The 22,078-nt window shown below is 39.4% G+C and overlaps 2 protein-coding genes across 2 annotated transcripts; both read left to right on the top strand.

Moving 5' to 3' along the window:
• The first annotated feature begins 5,728 nt into the window (after positions 1-5,728).
• LOC102995025 (olfactory receptor 13-like) lies at positions 5,729-7,389 on the top strand. The gene is given in 2 exon segments (XM_055084679.1): positions 5,729-5,893; positions 6,622-7,389. Coding segments are annotated over 2 exon segments (933 nt in total).
• Positions 7,390-15,914: 8,525 nt separating this feature from the next.
• On the top strand, positions 15,915-18,625 carry LOC102995852 (olfactory receptor 2A1/2A42). Its single transcript, XM_024128664.1, is given in 5 exon segments — positions 15,915-15,918; positions 17,644-17,811; positions 17,814-18,050; positions 18,053-18,128; positions 18,130-18,625. Coding segments are annotated over 5 exon segments (981 nt in total).
• Positions 18,626-22,078: the final 3,453 nt, after the last annotated feature.

Here is a 22,078-nt window from a genome sequence, read left to right as displayed (position 1 = left end):
ACATGTATCAACCTGGTTGAATCTCCAGAGAATTATGCTAAGCGGGGTGGGGGGTGCAGGGGGGGAAGCCAAGCACAATAGATTATATACTAATCACATTGTATGACTACATTTATATAACAATTTTGAAATATCAAAATTATAGAAATATAGAACAGATTTGTGGTTAAGGACAGAGTGGGTGTGGGAGAGAAGTCGATGTGGCTAGAAAAAGGCAACATGAGAGATTCTTGTGCTGATGAAAATGTTATTCACCTTGACAATATAGTGATTATGATATTGTATCATAGTTTTGAGAGATGTTACCAGTGGGGAAGCCACATTCTGGAAAAAGATATCCTCAGTACCTATATTCAACAAAATGCTTACGTCCAGACTCTTTAAAGAATGCTTACAAATCAACAAGAGGAAAAAAAAAAAAAAAAAAAACCTCAAAAATTGGGCAAAAGATTTGAACAGGCACTTCATACAAAAGGATATCCAAAAGGTCAATGAGCATATGATAATGTGTTCAATACAATTACTCATCAATAAAATATAAATAAAATCACAGAGAAATACCACAATGGTTAAAATTACAAAATTAATATCAAGTGCTGGTAGGAATGTAAAATTATAAATCCACACTGGAAAACTGTTTGGCAACACCTACTAAAAATAAATGTGTGCCTATCCTATGGTTTGGTAATGCTATTCCTTGGTATATACCCAGTGAAGACACGTATAAGAATATTCATAGAAACTTTAGTTACAATAGCCAAAAACTAGAAATAACCCAAATGTCCATCAACAGTAGAATGAATTTTGGAACGTTCATATTGAATATTACGCAGCATAAAAAAGAATGAACTTGTGATACCCAAACAACGTGGGTGAATCTCAAAAACATTATATTGGGTCAAAGAAGCCAGAGACAAAAGCATCCATAGTGTGTAATTTATTTATATGAGATTCAGAAACAGGCAAAACTAATCTATGTGATGGAAGTCAGCATAGTGGTTACCTCGGAGTAGGAAAGTGATTTCTAGCAATGAGGTGGTCACAGGAGTTTTCTCTTGTGATGGAAATGCTCTGTACTTTTGTCTGGATGGTGCTTACACACGTGTATTGATATATGAAAATTCATTGAACTATACATTTAATATTTATAGCTCTAGCACTTGGAACTTTTGACTGGCAGACCACGTGGATCTGAAGGTATCTCTGGTAGATAAAGATGTCTCTGGGAAGCCCCAATGGGTGAAACATGGGAGAGGCCACAGGGACTCTGCATCAAGGCTTTCCATCTCCAGCAGAAGACAATACACCTTTCTCAACACCATTCCTCACATCTTGCTGAGACTTGGGAGAGACTAATTATAGAGTATCAAGTTACTATAAATCCAGAGTTGCCTGTCTTGAACTGAGATGCTATCAGACCCACCAAATCATAGGATAGAGTGATCACAGCCATCATGCATCACATACTGAATGTGGTATAACTTAGGTCAAGAGTATGTGCAGAAGACAAAGTAAGTTGGATGGACGGTTGGCCCAGATCCCCATATCACCTATATCACTGATGCTTCTCTCTAATGTATGTTTGTATTTTTGTGTATGTGTGTGTGCACACGTGTGTATTATCTCCAAGAGATTTCCTACAACCAGCTGACAATTTAGGAAGAAAGGCCTGATACAAGGATGATTTGGCTAGATATATTGGTGCAATATATGTAACACTCAGGTGGGGGGCCTTAAAGGTAATTAATGAGGGTAAACTTGTCATTGCCCATAGCTAGCCATTCAACTGTTCCTCTACCTTGTGGAGAGAAAAGTTTCCTGTGATAAGAATATTCATGGACTCCTGAAAAATGGCAAATGGGTTGATTGGCTTATAATGGATCTGGAAGGAGGACAGCTGGAATATTGGATGAATGGAGGTATGGGAAAAAGATGTGGGATGGTACACAAAGTGTACGAATCTGTACATCCCATATTCATGCCAACCAGAGGCATCATTGCAGAAGAGGCATTAAACAACCAGGTATAGCCAGTAAGTGTCAGGCAGCCTCTGCTTTCAGCCACTCCAGTGATTACACAGTGAGCACACAAATGCATTAGGCATGGTAACAGAGGTGGGGGCTTTGCACCAGCACAGTCTGCACCTCACCAAGGCTGCTCTACTGTGCTGAGTATCTGTTCTGTTAGCAGCAAAGACCAATGCTGGGCCCTCAATACGGTACCTTCATCTTAAGGAGACCGATAAGTCAGTTGGTGGCATGCTGATTCTTTCTACCCTACAAAGGGCGATAATTCACTGTGAGTGCAGATGATACACGTCACAAGTATGACTTTCCCTTTCTTGTGTGCGGTATCTTGATTAGTACCTCTATTGGAGGGCCATTAGATTATCTGATTTCTGATACGGTTTCCCACATAGTATCACCTCAGTCCAATAGGCCCATTTCACAGCAGAGGAAGTGACAAAGGGCAAATGACCAAGGGATTCACTGGTTCCCAACACACATTGTATTGCTCAGAACTTGTAGACCTGATAGAAACTGTAACTTGACACACAGATTTAAGGCAGTGGATTGTTGATAACACCCTGAAGAATTGGAATACTGTATTCCTTCAGTATAGACTGTGATAGTAGTATTTGCCTACTCTGATAGGTAGAATACATATAACCAGCCCCACCATAAGGGTAAAGAGGACAGGAGTTGGCCCTCTGCCTTTACAGACCTCTATCTTTCCCATAAGGGCAGGTCCAGAAATTATCAAAAAGGGAAATTTTTCAAAAGTAAGCTTCACTCAGCCCTTGTGCCTTAGTCATTCATCCTCCAGACAGATCAACAAGCTGCAGGGCATGTCCAACGTGAAACCCTAACAGGGGTGCCCACACATTTCCAGATCTGTGCTCAAGGATGTAGCTTCTGAGTTGCTATCTAACATGATTTAATGGTTATTACCTTTGAATACAAGTTTATTCTCCCATAAGGTTCACAGAAGCTGGGAAACAAAACTATGTACACTAAAAGAAATATGGCTTTGGGAATTAATGTCAAGTTTCTATTTCACTGTCAGACAATAACCAGGGATGAATCTCTGCATCTCCTGAGTGCCTCTTGAATGTTTGGGAGCTGGAACAACATAAAAATTCATGAAACTATAATAAATTCCTGTATTTGGGTACCTGTAATATTCATGGGGTCACCAGAGTATAACTTAATATGTGTGTATCCTTTTAATTATGAAGGTATTTCCTGTTCTTATCGTAACCTCTAAAGATCTCGCTATTTCTCTGGCTTCCTCAGAGACAGAGACTGCCAATCCTCTTCAGTCTCAGAAGGGGAACAGTGGTTGGCTTCTTTACGCCTCTATAGGGAGCACACTGGTGTAAGTGAGACCTACTGTCTCATGCCCTACACAAAGCCCTCATGACAATTGAGAAGGTGCCCTGTGGAGATAATAAATGAACAAAGCCTTCTCTTCTCTTAGGCAACATGAAAAGCCAATATCCTTCCTTGGCAGTTCTCAGAGGAGGAGCAAGCCTTCCAGCACCATCAGGAAATTTAGCCACACCAGGTATGTTTGCTTTTTCTGCATGAAGATTTTGTGAGGTCCTTACACAGAAATCATCCCTAGATACACAAGTTTCTTAATTACTTTTGTGAGTTCTGGTCAAATATATTTTGACATCATTTTCATTGCCTGTTAGCTTTCACTGTCGCTCTTCCATATCATGCAAAAGTATATTTTTATTAATGCTCAAATTTTTCTCATTGATAGTATAAATAGTAGGCTGAGTAAAAGATACTATTAAGCAATATAGCAATAGGTTAATATAATCAATATATGAATGGTTGTTTTTTACTGGTAGCTGTTTTTAAGGTAACGAGATAAGTGTGTATGACTTTCTGGTAAATGTTTAATATTAATCAAAAAAGTCCAGTACCTTTTTATTTTAAAAACTAGGCTTAAAGTACCACATATAGAGGGAAGTCAAATATCTAAATATATAAGGACAAATATTCAGTTATTGGATAAGTGTCCAAATAGTTATGTATTTAGGTACAGTATTATGAGACCAGAGTCTAAGCAGTTAGTATGAGTTCAGAGTTCCTATCATTGATAGCTTCACCCTCAGAACAATGGTAGGTATGTAATAGGAAATCAATAAATGCCAAATTATTTTATTTTCAAACTTCTGGACCTGACACTTATCATTGGAATAGCAATAGGGCAGTAACAAGGCAAATGGGATGATTTTTAAATGGGTTGATAATTTTATAGCCATTTAAATTGAGAATTACTGCCCACTCTTGCTCTCTTCAAGACAAGATGATTTTACATTAAAAAATGGGAATAAAATTTAAGCAAGAAGGGGAATATCATGTTTATACGTACATTCTAATTGTGGGATCATAGAGTAAGAAAGATGATTTAGTTCAATCTCTCCAGGAATTTAAAGACCCCTTTGCAGCATCCCTCACAGAAGTCCTCTAGCTATTCCCAATCACGTGCAGAGACAGTATCTAAAACTGGGTATTTCTAAAGTGTTTATCAATATTGAGTCAAAATCTAACAAAGTTACTGAATCTGTTTTTGTGTTTAGATAAACAACACAGTACAAATCTATTCAGTCATTCATATAAATGTTCATCTAAGTATTTTGAAAAGCTAAATATGAAAAGAATAGATTTTAGGCTGAAAATAAGTCATTATATTTGAACAAGAAGAGATTTTGCGCAATATTAGTTGTGGAGGTGACAACAGATGCAGGAGTAGGAAGTGTGTTTCGACAGGCAGGTGAGAGATTAATAGCTAATGGTGTATCTGGGAAATGGTACATCTACCTTTAGTATACCCTGTCCTTGATGAGCCCTTCCAAGTCGAGATTAGACATATTGCAGCTTAAGGACTTTAGCATGTGTATCAGTTAAGGGTCATAGTTTTTGAAAAAAAAAAAAAAAAAAAACAGAAGTAACTCTAATATGAGCAAAGAAAAGCAGAATTTATTTGAAGGATATGAGGTGTCTCACTGAATGAAACAAAAACTATATAGTCTCTTAACATGTGGCAACATAGTCATTGGGTTGGTCAAAAACTCTGTTCGGGTTTTTCGTACTGTCTCAACATCTTTCGGAAAAACCCGAACGAACTTTTTGGCCAAACCAATATTTTTGAAAAATTAGCCTCTGCTAAAAACTTAACAAGAAAGGAAATATATGTACATATGTGTTTATGTGTATGTATGTATATATTTTAGGGTTACCAAATAAATTCTTTTTTTAAAAAATTTATTTATTTATTTGTTTTTAGCTGCGTTGGGTCTTCGCTACTACCTGCAGGCTTTCTCTAGTTGCGGCAAGGCGAGCGGGGGCTACTCTTCATTGTGGTGCGCGGGCTTCTTATTGCGGTGGCTTCTCTTGTTGCGGAGCATGGGCTCTAGGCACGCAGGCTCAGTAGTTGTGGCTTGCGGGCTTAGTTGCTCCGCGGCATGTGGGATCTTCATGCACGAGGGCTCGAACTCATGTCCCCTGCATTGGCAGGCGGATTCTTAGCACTGCGCCACCAGGGAAGCCCCCCAAAAATTCTTTAAACGTTCATTTAAAAACACAGAAATTCACTGAAAGTGTTTCTGAACACTTTTTTATACCACAGAAAGATATAGTTGACATAAATCTATTTTCAAAGACTCCTCTTTAACCATGGACATTAACTGAATTTCCTGTGTCATAGGGATATGGGAGACAATATGACAGGTATCACAGAGTTCATCCTACTGGGATTTCCCCCTGATGCAACGATTCAGATGCTTCTCTTTGGGCTCTTCTCTCTGTTCTATGTCTTCACCCTGCTGGGGAACGGGGTCATCCTGAGGCTCATCTCACTGGACTCCAGACTGCACTGTACTTCTTCCTCTCACACCTGGCCATCGTTGACATAGCCTATGCCTGCAACACCATGCCCTAGATGCTGGTAAACCTCCTGAGTCCTGACAAGCCTATCTCCTTTGCTGCCTGCATGACACAAATCTTTCTCTTTTTGGCATTTGCTGTCACAGAATGTCTTCTCCTGGTGGTGATGTCCTATGATCACTATGTAGCCATCTGCCAGCCCCTCTGATACTCTGCCATCATGACTTATTGTGGTGGCTTCTCTTGTTGCGGAGCATGGGCTCTAGGCACGCAGGCTCAGTAGTTGTGGCTTGCGGGCTTAGTTGCTCCGCGGCATGTGGGATCTTCATGCACGAGGGCTCGAACTCATGTCCCCTGCATTGGCAGGCGGATTCTTAGCACTGCGCCACCAGGGAAGCCCCCCAAAAATTCTTTAAACGTTCATTTAAAAACACAGAAATTCACTGAAAGTGTTTCTGAACACTTTTTTATACCACAGAAAGATATAGTTGACATAAATCTATTTTCAAAGACTCCTCTTTAACCATGGACATTAACTGAATTTCCTGTGTCATAGGGATATGGGAGACAATATGACAGGTATCACAGAGTTCATCCTACTGGGATTTCCCCCTGATGCAACGATTCAGATGCTTCTCTTTGGGCTCTTCTCTCTGTTCTATGTCTTCACCCTGCTGGGGAACGGGGTCATCCTGAGGCTCATCTCACTGGACTCCAGACTGCACTGTACTTCTTCCTCTCACACCTGGCCATCGTTGACATAGCCTATGCCTGCAACACCATGCCCTAGATGCTGGTAAACCTCCTGAGTCCTGACAAGCCTATCTCCTTTGCTGCCTGCATGACACAAATCTTTCTCTTTTTGGCATTTGCTGTCACAGAATGTCTTCTCCTGGTGGTGATGTCCTATGATCACTATGTAGCCATCTGCCAGCCCCTCTGATACTCTGCCATCATGACCTGGAGAGTCTGCATCATGCTGGTGGTGATTTCCTGGACCATTGGTGTCCTTCTGTCTTTGATTCATCTAGTGTTACTTTTACCCTTACCCTTCTGTATATCCCAGAAAATCAGTCACTTTTCCTGTGAAATCATGGCTGTTCTCAAACTTGCTTGTACAGATAGACACATCAATGAAACTGTGGTACTGGCTGGAATGATTTCTGTGCTAGTGGGACACTTCTCCTCAATTGTAATCTCATATATGTGTGTCTTCTGTGCTGTCTTCAGGATCCAGTCTGGGGAACGTCAAAGAAAAGCCTTCTCCACCTACTCATCTCACCTCTGTGTGGCTGGACTCTTTCACGGCATAGCCATTGTCATGTATGTTGGACCCAGATACGGGAACCCCAAGGAACAGAAGAAATATCTTTTCCTGTTTCACAGACTTTTCAATCCCATGCTCAACCCCCTTATCTATACTCTTAGGAATTCAGAAGTAAAGAATGCATTGAAGAGAGTGCTAGGAATAGAGAGAGCTTTATGAAAAGATGGTGGTATCAGGGTTGGCAGTGACCTAGGAGGATATTATCATAAGAGGTCCCAAACCCAACTCAGCATAAGATTATCTAAGACTCTTATTAAAAATAGAACTGTCGGGCTTCCCTGGTGGCGCAGTGGTTGAGAATCTGCCTGCCGATGCAGGGGACACGGGTTCGTGCCCCGGTCCGGGAGGATCCCACGTGCCGCGGAGCGGCTGGGCCCGTGAGCCATGGCCGCTGAGCCTGCGCGTCCGGAGCCTGTGAGCGTGTGCTCCGCAACGGGAGAGGCCGCCGCAGAGGGAGGCCCGCGTACCGCAAAAAAAAAAAAAAAAAATAGAACTGTCTCCTGACCCACCGTTAGATCACTGATTGAGTAGATGTAGGAAGTATTTTATAGAAATTTATGCCTTTAAATATTATCATTGTCCAAATATTATCTATAGCAAATTGTGATGCTATTGGATGTTATAGACCAGTATTTGGAAGCCACAGATCTAGAATAATACTATTTATAATTTCTTCATTAAGCTATGTTCCAGCCCCATATCTCCCAAAATGTTTTCCTCAAAGCTCTAGCCCCTTAAGATGGCTTTAAAAATAAATTCTGTGGTCAAATAAGTTTTAGAATTATTACATATTAAATGTATCATTTTAGGGGACTCACAATTCATATTATCATACAGTGAAAACTGTAAAAATTCCTATGGTAAATAAAGAATTCTATTGCAATTTTTAGCCAGTGTTTTCGAAACTTATTTGGTCAAATGAAATTATTTTCATAACACTTAATTAGAAGTTTACTAGAACAGGAGATCTTGATACTGATTGACTCATTGTGAATATTTCCTGTAACCATCCTCTAGAGCAAAATGATTTTTTGTTCCTGCAAAGTGAGCCTCTAAAGAGGATGTAGGTCTAAACACAGTACCCTAGATCAGCCTGTGAGGGTCTGTGCTCTCTTTGGATACAGAAAGTGAGGGTCACTATCCCTACTCTTCAATGTGGGATCATCTGGAGAAAATAAATCCAACTCTCTGCTTTGTCTTGGATAAGTAATCCAAGATACATCTCAGGGGATGACCTCATTCAATTTAAAAAATTTATTCTGTATACATTTTTCTACTTACCCACTGCATGAAATCAATCTATTTTTCTGTCTCAAGGCTTTAAAGAGAAAACCAGCTTTCTCAAGGGAATCTGGAAGAATTTGCAAAGTCGATCACCTACATAGTATGTAAGCTTTAGAAAAGTTTAATCATTGTGTTTAGAAAATAGAGACATGGGAGAAGTTCTGTACGAGAATGTTCACAGGAACAGGTGCACGACGAATATGAGGGATAAAAAGGAAATGAATAAAAGATAGAATGCCCAAGGGGCTAGTTGATCCTTTGGCGATTAAGAACAAAACAAAATAGGGAAAGTACATGATTTATTATTCATCGGTTATTCTTGCAATGAAAAAATCTCAAATTATAGCCACACAAACAAGAATTTCCTGACACTCTATATAGAATGCCATATACATTACTAGAATCTCAAAAGACAAAGGGTTAAGTGAGGTGTTTATGCAGTTATGAAAATTTCCTCCTAATGAAAAATATGTCATTTTGTGGCTAAATACACAGACAAAACTTTAAGAATTTTTTTTCTACTGCTGGAAGAAAATAACACTGTTTTTAAGGGGTATAAAGTAAATTATATCTTTTGCAAATTATGGTTTTTTTAAATGTTATCTTGGAATATAGTCAGGTCTCAACTACTTGAAAAGAAATAAAGCTTGGAGATAAGTAAAGGCTTCTAAGCACAGTTATAAAAATGTTTTGGTTGTAAATTAAACCCTGGAGTAAATTGAAGAAGTAAGTTCTATCAAAAGCTTTAATGGAGTTAAGCCCTGCTGAACAATTAAGAATTTGGGGGATTAAGAGAAACTACTTAATTGCACCAGAGTGTTTTATATTATTGAACAAATATCATTTCTTTTTAAAAAATTTTTAAAATTAATTAGTTAATTAAGTTTTAGCTGCATTGGGTCTTCGTTGCTGCGCAAGGGTTTTCTCTAGCTGTGGTGAGCAGGGGCTACTCTTCCTTTCGGTGCACGGGCTTCTCATTGCAGTGGCTTCTTTTGCTGTGGAGCACAGGCTCTAGGCACGCAGGCTTCAGTAGTTGTGGCACGCGGGCTTCAGTAGTTGTGGTTCACGGGCTTAGTTGCTCCACGGCATGTGGGATCTTCCCGGACCAGGGCACGAACCCGGTCCCCTGGGAAGCCCTCATCATTTCAATAAAGGGATCAGTGTTCTTGTTTAATGTTTAATGGGGTTAATGTTTAGTCCTTAATAAAGTTTATACTTAATTAAGTCAGAAAATAGTGTTCTAACCTCTCTTAGTTAACCATTTCTATGGGAATCCTGATGATCAGACTATGAAATTACAATTTGAGCATCAGTGTTTATCTGGTGTGGGGCTTCTTCATTGGGAGTTATGGTCACTGAAGAACTGACTGACCCTCACAAAACTCACGAGATAATCATGGTTAACCTGGATGCCAATTTGAACCTTATAATGGAGGATATTTCTTCTTAGGAAAAGGAGTACCTATACCCATTATCCAAGATTCCCCAATTTTCCTTTCAAAAATCAGAGAAATGAATAGAAAATAAGGACATGGCTCAATGAGCCTAGAATCAGAGCAAATGCAATTGAATAATATTGAAGGGTATTTTCTAAAACTAGAATAAATTTCCCCCCCAATAGATCACAATTCTCATAATCAGAAACCAGGTGTCTGCTAAATGAAGTTTCTATGTCTTGGGCTGTGCTCAGTAAGCAAATTCTGCCTTTTTAATTTCCCAGTTTTCAGGATTCCAAATCAAACATTGAACTTCTGACCTTTTAATACATAATTACTCCAGAAATACAGTTAATAATATTTTACAATTGTAATTTTCCATAAATTCCAAGCCTGTCATGACTTTCTGAAGACAGGTTCATCCTTGACTTGCATATTTATTTCATCAGTTAAAAGCCACCAATTTGCAAACCAATTATTAAGATAATTTAATCTGGGAGGTGTTTATATTATCAATGTGTTGATTTTTATTTATTCTACTTTCAAATGGAAATTATGTTCAAATCCTGGTGGACCTTGCTATAACCATAATGGTTATACATTCAGGTTAAAAGAAAATCAGTGATTACAGAAAATGCCCAGTGCTGACAAAATATGTCCAATGCTGACAGATAATATAACTATTTGAGAACATACTTATTGCAATTAAAAGCTGACTGTATTATGTATGTTATTTTCCTTCATATACATTTATGTTTTATATATGTTTATGTTTTACTCTGACCACTTTTAGAAGTTGTCCACAAGTTAAGAGCTATGTCACCTTGATATGTGACAAAAAAAAAAACATGTAATTTTGAAATGATGCATTTTCCTACGGTTAAGTTCGTTTCGTATCATAAATGTTTATATTTAATTTATTATTGTCTTTGTTCAAATTTTTTTACTTTTTATGACCTATGGTCAAATGAACATAGAAAACTATGTTTTAGTTTTGAAACTAAACATATGAAAACAATAGTCCTAAACTATTGTTTTCACGGTATTTCAGTTTTTCTTTTATGTGTGAGTTTCCCGATTTCCACATTTTCTGCAGGTCACATGGAACATGAAGGAAAGAGAGAGAGGGAGAGAGGGGGAGAGAGAGAGAGAGAGAGAGAGAGAGAGAGAGAAAGAAAGAAAAGAAGGAGGGAAGGAAAGGAGAAAGAAAGAAAGGAAGAGAGAAAGAAAGAAAGAAAAGAAGGAAGGAAGGAAGGAAGGAAAGGAGAAAGAAAGAAAGGAAGAGAGAAAGAAAAGAAAAGAAAGAAAGAAAGAAAAAGGGTCCCAATACTTATGGACTGCCTAATATGCACCTGGCATTTCATACGATTAGGAGCCAACTTTGTGTGTTTCTTCTCACAGTGGATGTGTACAGTAGGAGCACAGGTGGACGTGTTCTCAAAACTTGGTAACTGTGCCCAGTTCCCTCAAGTTTATGTCACAAGCCCAGTAAGTCAGGAATCACACTATAATGAACTAACTAGTTCTTAAGTTGCATGATGGATTGATGTGAGATTTCCAAAATAGCATTTTAACCCTTTTATGTTCAGTAAAAGAACGCAGCAAAATACAAATAAATACGACAACATCTGAGGTAGCGAATCTTCTCCCAATCCCAGTAGAGGCCGGAAGCCTTTAGGGGAAGCTGTCTTGGAGAGCATCCTTTCCTCCCCTCCTCTGAGGGACTGGCCTCAGAATGGAGATTAGAGATTCTTCTAATGGTCAACCTACTTTGGTGATTTGCATCCTAGAAAACCCTCCTTTAGGCAGGATCTAATAAGCCCCCGGGACACCTTGCCCCTTTGGACCCCCGGTCCACTCCCCTCGTCCATAACCTGCTCTCTGCAGCATCTTCACACCTGGAGTTGCTACTTGGAATCAGCTGCTTTTTCAAGGTGCTTTCTGCCCAACTCTGCTGCAACACAAGGGACCCAGTCACTGGGGAGAAGCTGAACTACAGATGTTAATGCCAGGAATTTATTCCTTGTCACACTGGGTCTGCTTCCTTACAGGTTCACCTGAACCATCTGGAGATTTTGGAACTAGGGCAGTGCTGGGGATTCATGAAATCCAAATAATGCCAAATATTAGGGGACTGTAATGAGTGATGTTGTCTCAGGGGTGCGCTCTGGGGCTGTCTGTATTTCCTAATCGTGTGTCCTGCTGGGGATGAGAACAGAAATAGAAAAGAGAATTGCTTTGTCTCTCCTCCCCAGTGGAGGTGGGCACGCACTGCATCTCACAGCACGCCCCTTCCAGTGAACTCTCAAGAGCTGCCAGCTAGGTTGAGCCCATCGGAGAATAAAACCTCCTTTTCTGAAGATCTGGTCCCATTTTCAATCAGGAACGGAAGTGAGGGCTCTGCAGCTCCCACAGAAGCCCCCCCAAAGCAGGACTCCATCCAACCTTCAGGTGCTTTCCTCTTCTGAGGTCTTGAGTCCAAATGTGGATGCTAACCAGATTGCCTTATTATTTTTTTTTTTTTACTATCAATTCCTCTTATATATGTTGTAGCATCTGGTCTTCTGATTTTGTATTTTTAATTTAATTTTTATTTTATATTAGTGTATAGTTGATTTACAATGTGTTAATTTCAGGTGTACAGCAAAGTAGTTCAGTTATACATATATCCATTCTTTTTTAGATTCTTTTCCCATATAGGTTATTACAAGTGCTGTACAGTAGGTCCTTGTTCATTATTTTATATATAGTAGTGTATATACATTAATCCCAAATTCCTAACTCTCGCTTTTATAGTGCTATTCTTCTTAAGCATAGGTAAGGAAATTCAGTCCTCTATAAATGTGAACTGATGGTTATTCTGCTATGGGGACAGTTTGAGGAGAAGTTAATGCTAACTTTCTGAACATATTCCTCACAAATAGTGTATGTATGTGTAGAATTTGGTTAATTTTGTTCTATACAGTGGTTAAGCAGCTGCATGAAAGCAATAACCTTGTAAACATTGACGCTAGATAAAAAAATAAGAATAGCCTGTGTGATGGATTTAAGTTAAATATATGGAATCATTTTCACAAACCAAGGAAGATTATACTGGGATGTATTATGGAGTGATCTTTCATTTCAGGGGAAAATGACATTAGTTCAGTCCTTGTGTTTATGTCTCATCAACAAAACCACAATATATAATCTCTGAAGCCCATACACATCTTATCCATTACCCATAACTTGGACAACAGTGTCAGACACACAGAAAATACTTTAAACGTTAGACTTTCCCAAACCTGGAATGTACATGAATGTGTGTGTGTATGTGTGTGTGTGTGTGTGTGTGTGTGTGTGTGTGTGTGTGTAGTTGAGATTGTTGAGGGGAGTGAAGAAAAGGGAAGGAGTTGCTACTTAAAGGATAATCTCTTTAGTTTTTAATAGAATTGTCACAGTTTTGTGCTCTTTTTAATCCCTAATATCTCTTCAACTAATCATGCACTTTCCCAATAAAAACGTTGAAAGGTCAGAAGCCAAAACCTGCTTTCCTGATCCTTCAACTGTATATTATCCACCAAATCGCATTGTTGACTTACATTGTAATACTTACAATTCCTGTGTGGCAGGAATATGCTCAGTTTTTTGTCTCAGTTAAATCATTCCACTATTTAACACGTATTATCTCAGTCTTCACAACAACCTCATGAAATAGGTACCATCACTTTTCTCCTTTCAAAAAAATTAATACTAGGGCTGAGGGGTTAAGAACGCTACCCAGTCATACAAGTAGTAAATGTGTGTCTGATCCTTAAGCTTATGCTCTTTAATTACTACTCTGTAGTGCCATACTATCATACATGAACAACCCAGCAGGCAGAAAATCAGTAAGAATATAGCTAAACAACACCACCCATCAACTGGATATAATGGACACCTATAGACCACTTCATCCAACAGCAAAATACACATTCTTCTCAAGCTCACATGTAACATTCGCCAAGATACACCACATTTGGGGCCATACAACACACCTGAACAAATTTAAAAGAATAGAAATCATACAATGTCTGTTCTTAGATCATAGTGGAGTTAAAGTAGAAACCAATAATGGAGAGATAGCTGGAAAATCCCCCCAAATATTTGGAGAGTAAACAACATCCTTCTAAATAACACATGGGTCAAGGAAAAAAACTCAAGAGAAATGTTAAAATATTTTGATCTAGAAAAGAATCAGAGAAGGGTTCTATTGAGTACATTAATTGTAACAAATGTTTCTTATAACTGGAAAGTAAAACATGCAGTACTTAAGTTGAATTGAGGATTTAAAAATAGCTTTCATTTTTAGGAATGCTATGTGACTCATGCCCACAACATTAGAAAAGAGTTTGTCAGCTCATCAGATCTTAAATTTTACTTTTTGAAAAGTAGGCCGCATCTAGTGCTGACAGGTTTGTTCGTGTATAAAGAAATGAATTCAATCTTAGATATTTACTTTGAAACCACAGAGATCATGGATAACGTATTAGTCATAAAACGATTTGCCAATTTTTAAAATGCTAACTTGTACATACATATAAGATGTATCATTTATAGCATCAAACAATGCTTGAATGTTGCATTCGGAACTGCTATATATTTAATTCCTTTCTTAGTCTCTCCTTTCACTTCTGCTAGTCCTTTAGCAAATTTAATCCATTTGAGTTCAGGTAAGATGCTTTTAATAACATGTAGAATGAAATAAAATATGAGGGAAAAAAGAAAGAAAATAGAAGTGTCTTTCAAGTGTTCAGGGCTTAAACATTTTGAGATTCTACCGTTGTTGTTATCAAACTTCAGTCAGTGTTTTTTTTGGCCTTGGGATGAATGTCCTTATTTGGGTATGATTATGGTCAAGAAGATTTAAGCAAGTCAGAAATTACAGACCCAGTCCAAGAATGGTCCAAACTTTCAATATTTAGGCATTCACTCATTTATGTGTATTCATTCATTCATTTGTTCACTCAGTAAATATTTGCTAAGTGCCAAAATTACAAAACTAGATACACCTGTTCCTTGTTCACAAGGAGTGGGTTACAATCCAGTTGTCAATATGTCAACTGTTTTTGTAAAGACTCTTAATGTACTTGTTAGGACCTTCTTTCTCTTTTCTCTCCCTTTAGGTTTGCAAGACATTCATACTTTGTAAGTAGTGTTTCTATATCCTTTATCTAATCATTTTGGAAGTTACAGAAGGAAATAAAGGAGGACTGAATAAAGAGATTAAGCATTTTATAAGATGCAGATTCAAACTCATTTTCACAACTAAATATTTTAATATGTTTTCCAAATAAATTTAAAAGGTTGTCCTAGCACAGTAGTTTTTTATATACTCCTGAAAAAAATAAGCCTTAGTCGCATGTTAGGAGTTCATAGTATGGTAGATTCTGTTGTGTCTTGGTAATATAATAATTGATTGATAATACTTATTTAAAAAACAGTCATTTGTTGCTTCTAGAGAGGGATCTAGTGGGGATGTCCTTCAGGATTTCAATTAGCTTCTCAGAAGAGCTTTCCTTGGGTTGTATTTCTATGTGATTATCACTGTCTAGGGCCTGGCCCTCACTTTGTAGATCCAGCTTCGGAAATTTTATTCATTTCTCATCTGTATCGTAGTACTCAAACTCAAAAAACGAACCATGAATAACCCTGAATGGAATTATTTATTATAAAAATATTGGCAAGAACTTTGCTTACCAGCACATTCCCTCTTTGTCAAAATATCTGCATAAGAAGGTAAATTAATACCTCCCCGTTGATTGGTGAGCATGGAATCGGGGCAGGGGCAGTTAACTGGAGATTTTACCAGCGAGGGTTATTGATCCCTGATCACTCACGCCATCTGAGCTGTAGACATAGACCTGCCAGGAGGACAGCACTCTCGTACCATCAGGCTAGACTCCCCTGGACAGTGATGAAGACGTGCTGATAACCACTCGCCCCATGGGTAACCCTCTTCTTTATTCCTCAGTCTTACGGTAGACAAGTATCTCACACAACTGTCACATTTGGATTCCTGAGTCACGATCAGATCCTCCTCCGCCTCTTCCGTGAGATCGCATCAAAGCTCCTTGAGTGGAGTTTTTGGATGCACTCAGAACTCTCCAGTTATATGTCTACACAGGTTTTCTTGTTTTCCTCCTCCAGTTCTTCCCATCCATTATGAGTGGATTTTACAAGTTTTGCTTCTCAAAAATCAGTATTGTTTCTCTTATTTCCAAGGTCCTCAGGGAGCATCTCATTAATGTCTCCATTGGTACGACGACAACTAGACCAGGATCTTATCAACAAAAGCACCTTTCCATACATTAACCCTGGAGAAGTCTTTTCTTTAGTAGCAAGCAGGCACAAATTCAGTAGCTCAGCCCCAGGTTATTTTTGCCTGGCAAAGGTGCAACTCAATGTTTGCACCAGCAAAGATGCTAGATTTCTGCATGGTATTTTGAGGCAGCTGTCATCCAGGACTTAAGGACAAGCCAACTATTGTTTGATACATCACCAATTCACAGAAGCATCAAATACTGGCCCACCAATTTAATGCTACATAAATCTGTAAAATGACAAATTCACTAAATTATCTCTTTACCAAAAGGAAATTAGCTATCTGTAAAGCAGATATCAATTCTTGTGTTGCTGAACAGGGCAGAATTGATTTTTTAATGAATAGTCATTTCTTGTCTTTCTGAATTTCACAAATGAAACATGATGCAAATGTTAAGCCGTCACACAAATGGCGAGGCCTGCAACACACTGTTGTTCCAGGTATGGCCTTTCCCAGTTCCAGTTAGATTATGACCTAGACTTTCTCTTTTGTTAGGAGTAAAGTAGTAGGGTTACAAGTAGCACATGGGGAACTACGTCTTGAAGTGTTTTCACCTGCATCCACACTCACCACAGCCTTCAAAACGACGTGTGAATGCCTGACTTCAGACTCACACCCCTGCACACAAGACGAGATTCACAATACATGAACACTGGGCAGCCCCCAAAATCCAATTCCTACAAACTGTAAGGATTGCTTTTCAAAAAAGTTATTTGGTAAATCAGTAACTGTGAACCCATCAGTACATTCATTGACAAATGCCCAGTGGTTGGTTTGATTTCATCACTCATGAGAGTTCACATGGAGCATATCCACTGATTCCTTCTTAGCAACTTAAACAATCACATTGTCATAAAAGTTTCACTTTATCTTTTTCTTCCTCCTGTTATCATGTAAGCTGCTCTAGAGAGCAAAGGTTGATTTCAGCTGCTGAAAGTGACGCAGTTGATATTTCTCTCGAGAAACTGGAATTACATCTCTTTTCTAGGACTACTCTAATTCTCATATTCGGAGTTCTTCCATTACTGATTACTTCTGCATCCCAGAAATTCTCTTTGTGATGTTGACACGTGCAGCTCCAAGATCATCCCTATTTCATGGTTATTTTATTTCCTCTTTTGATTTGACAGTCTTTCTCCCCATCACAAGTATCAGTGGCTCTAGGTAACCTATCACTGGTGACACAATCCCCTTCCTATAAAACTGGATGTTAGATTAAGTGATTAACTTAATGAAAAACTAGTCATCACCCTAAAATTTTGTCCTTTAAAAGTGACTATTTTTATGAAATAATGTCTAGATGTTTTTGATAACTCTGTCCTAAGCAATTCCATTTTATCCTTTTCATAGTGAAATGGGGGAAAAATCAGACAGTGGTTACAGAATTCATTCTCCTGGGATTTTGTCTTGGCCCAGGGATTCAGATACTTCTCTTTGGGCTCTTCTCCCTGTCTTACACCTTCACCCTGCTGGAGAACAGGGTCATCTTGGGGCTCATCTCACTGGACTCCAGACTGCACTGTACTTCTTCCTCTCACACCTGGCCATCGTTGACATAGCCTATGCCTGCAACACGGTGCCCCAGATGCTGGGAGACCTCCTGAGTCCAGCCAAGCCCATCTCCTTTGCTGGCTGCATGACACAGACCTTTCTCTTTTTGACTTTTGCTTACACCGAATGTCTTCTCCTGGTGGTAATGTCCTATGAGCAGTATGTGGCCATCTGCCACCCCCTCCAATATTCTGTCATTGGAAGCTGGGCATCTGCATCACCCTGGTGGTGATTTTCTGGGCATATGGCACCCTCCTGGCCCTGTTCCATGTGGGTCTCATCCTGAGCCTTCTGTAGGCCTCATGAAATCAACCACTTCTTCTGGGAAATCCTGTCTGTCCTCAAACTGGCGTGTGCTGATACCTGGCTCAACCAAGTTGTCATCTTTGTTGCTTCTGTGTTTGTCTTAGTTGGGTCCCTCTCTTTGGTGCTGGTCTCCTAAACACGCATCCTGGTTGCCATCCTGAGGATCCGGTCAGGTGAGGGCCGCAGAAAGGCCTTCTCCACCTGCTCCTCCCCCCTCTGCGTGGTCGGGCTCTTCTTTGGCAGTGCCATCATCATGTACATGGCCTCCAAATCCAGCCATCCAGCAGAAGATCCTTTTCCTGTTTTACAGTTTTTTCAACCTATGCTGAACCCACTGATCTATAGCCTGAGGAACACAGGGCTCAAGGGTGCCCTGTGGAGAGCACTGTTCAAGGAGTCATTTCCAGCTGGAGTGACATTTGAATCACCACCCTCAGTAGTCTACTTGGAGCCTTGGGTACTGAATACCACCTAAGCTCATCACTTTCTTTATGTCTGAAACTAAATGATCCAAGACACTCTGTAAAGCATTCTCTTTTCCTCCCCATAAAGTATTTAGGTTTTTCTGCATTTGTTATATTTAATTCTATCAAACATATTTATTTTTTCATTTAACTGCTTGGTGCATTAAGACTATCTAGAGGTAAAAATTTATTCCATCCAGTACTAAGGGGCCCAGAAGGTTAAAATAGACACTCTACCTCTGACTTCATCAGGTGTGTGCAGTAATAACAGAATGGCATGCATTACTGATGTAGCCACCTCAATAATAATTTTTTAAAATACCGTAGCTACAGGTAGAGACCCAGAATCCATTAATAAATTTGTCCATTTTTACCCCACATTCGGATGTTTCCTCTCAATCGTAAATCCTCTTACAAATAGTAAATGTACCTAAATGCCTACTTAGGCTTAGGGGAAATTGATTTGTTGATTAAATCCTATCATCTGTCTTACAATTTCTGAGATCAGAGAGTGAGTCCACACACATTCAGCTGGCATCCCAGGGAACTACCCAACAAAATCCACTGTCCAGTCTGCCCTGGGCTTTTGATGGCCACTTGTTTCCAAACTCTTTTCATCTTCTCAAGAAAAATATCTATGATTCTCTCTGAATAAACATATACTCTTCACTTAGGAGGAGCTAGCAAGTGCTACAGCCCGACTTTCAATCGCTGGGTATGAATGGAAAGCCTTAAGCAGAGGCAACTGAATGGAAAAAGGGTGTTAATAATAATAATAGTTAATAGTACTATTAATTACTCCATGCCACCCATTGCCCATTGATAGCTAGTTCACAGAGATCACCACATTTCATCATCATAACAAATCCATTTCTCATTATCATCCCATTTTATAGATGCAAATATTAAGCAGATGGCAAATGTGAGACTCATACCCCAACAATCTGACTCCCAAGCCTTTTCTACTTAACAGGACAATGTAGTACAGCACTATCAATGTTATTAAATTAAGAATAAGGCTAACCTATCCCAACATAAGCTATGTTAGGAGAGTGCGGGTTCCTTCTCAGTCTAGTATATGCCACAGTGAGGCTGGGAGAGCCAGATATTACTTATTGAAGGCTCCTGGTCCTGGTCAGTGAGTCCTGTGGGCATGGTCACTAAAGACGTTCAGAGTTTTGGAGCAGCACAGAGAGGGTGGGAACAGAGGCTGTTCTCATTGAAATTAGAGGTTTGGTTTAGACCTGAGCATGGTGTTAAGACCCAGAACTAGGACATCTCTGTTTTCACATATATCACTCACGTGTTCATACACATGCATGTGCATGTGTGCACACATATTTACTGAGTACTCACTATGGTGGGGCACTCTTCTAAGCATCTTATAAGTATTAGCTTTTCAAACCTTTGTAACAGCCCTATGAGAAAACAGAAGCACAAAGAGATTAAGGAACTTAACCAAAGCTTCATAGGTAATAAGTACCTCGTCCGGGATTAAACAAAGGCAATCTAATTACCAAGACACAACCAATGTATAAAAATCAAAAAGATTGTGATGTTTCAGGAGAAGGGAGAGGAGAGAAGAAAGAACTTTCAATGTCCAGCCAAAGATAGGCCTTGAGCTCCATATAGAAATAGTACTTAAATTTGCTGAAGAAAGCAGTTTCATTTTATACTGGTGTGAAAATGAGAGTGAGGTAGCAAGAAAAGACTGTGACTCCAAGGGTCAGGGATGGAGGAAGAGCCTCTCAACTAGCAGGACAGTGAAACTGAAAACAATGCAAGAAAGAGTCTTGCATTGGGATCTTGGAAGGTCCCACACGCCACAGAGGAACTAAGCCCATGCACCACAACTACTGAACCCATGTGCTACAACTGCTGAAGCCTGCATGCCTAGAGCCGGTGCTCCACAACAAGAGAAGCCGCCACAATGAGAAGCCCGTGCACCGCAATGAAGAGTAGTCCCTGCTCGCCACAACTAGAGAAAGCCCGTGCGCAGCAACGAAGACCCAACACAGCCAAAAATAAATAAATAAATTTATATTAAAAAAAATAACTAAAAACCTGGCAAGAGGGTGGAGACAGTTATGGGTAGAAGCTCCCAGAAATGGTAGGAATGGGAATCCATGTGTGGCAGCAGGTTCACTTGCTGCCTTATATTGGCACCTGTAGCATCTTTGGCATGTGGACGAGGGATTGCCAGCCACAGACCTGTAGGATTGTTGTTTACCATTTACTGTGAATGTAGAGTATCATTGTTAAATATGGGTTGTTGCGAGGGGGCAAAAACAAATGAAAGGAGAATTGGAATGCTGTCCCACTGGGTGAAAATGTAGCTATGTTTTCCCAACCAGCGGGGAAGTGTCTTATACTTCCTGCTTTCTTGACAAACTTTGAAGAGCTTTGACTCATTTTGACCTTTTTTTAACGTGTGCTTCTCTTTGTTTGTTTCTAATTTTTGAAATCATGTTGGGCCAAAAGAAGAGGTGGATCCTTGAGCACAGCATGATTCAGTCAACAGAGTGCTGGCTTAGATTTGGGATATCTGGGTTCCCATCCCAATTCCCCCATTAAATCACTATATGACCTTAGAAAAGTTGTTTAACTCCTCTGGCCTACAGTTTCCTCATCTATAAAATGAGAAGTTGAACTAGACAATCTTTAAGGTTCTTTCTTAATTTTCTAATTTTCTGTCTGTTGGTTTCCTCACATTTCACTGGAATTTGGATTTTCACTTTTTCCAAAGGAATATAGAATAAGTTCCAGGCAGAGAAAATGAAATGGATTCTTAAAATAATTGAATATTTTGGTCTTTAAACATGGTAGGAACACGAGAGTAACGGCTGAATTAATAAATGAATTGAATATTTTAGTGCTCCAGGAAATAGGAATTCCATAAGGCTGGCTGAAACATAAGGTGAAATGCCCACTCTAAGAAAAGTTAAATTTTATTAGCCTTCTTGGAGCTTGTTAAGAGTAACTTCACTGGGATAGGTTCTAGGACCTGGAATAAAACTTAAACGTCCAATTCTGTATCTCTATTGCCCACATTATATATAATAATTTACTATCTAATATTTATTGAGCACTTAAGTTTCAGGCATTGTGGTGAGATACATGCATTATTATCTTCTCTAAGCTTCATAACAATTCTATGAGTCTAGTACTTTTACTGAAGTCATTTTTAAAAAGAAGAAATGGAGGCATAGAGATGATAAGAACTTTTCTGTGGTTACAGGAAAGTGTATGACACAACCTAGGTTCTAATCCAGGTCAGCCTGACACCAAAGACCATACCCATAATCACTAAGCATACTTCCTCTCTGTAGCCAGGACTTCTGGAATCTTTTTCTGCGCATAGTTAAGACTCAAAAAAATCAGCCGGGGGCTTCCCTGGTGGCGCAGTGGTTGCGCGTCCGCCTGCCGATCCAGGGGAACCGGGTTCGCGCCCCGGTCCGGGAGGA

This window comes from Physeter macrocephalus, chromosome 5, assembly GCF_002837175.3.
Source record: "Physeter macrocephalus isolate SW-GA chromosome 5, ASM283717v5, whole genome shotgun sequence".
NCBI classification, from domain to species: Eukaryota; Metazoa; Chordata; class Mammalia; order Artiodactyla; family Physeteridae; genus Physeter; species Physeter macrocephalus.
This window is presented reverse-complemented; position numbering and strand designations above follow the sequence as displayed.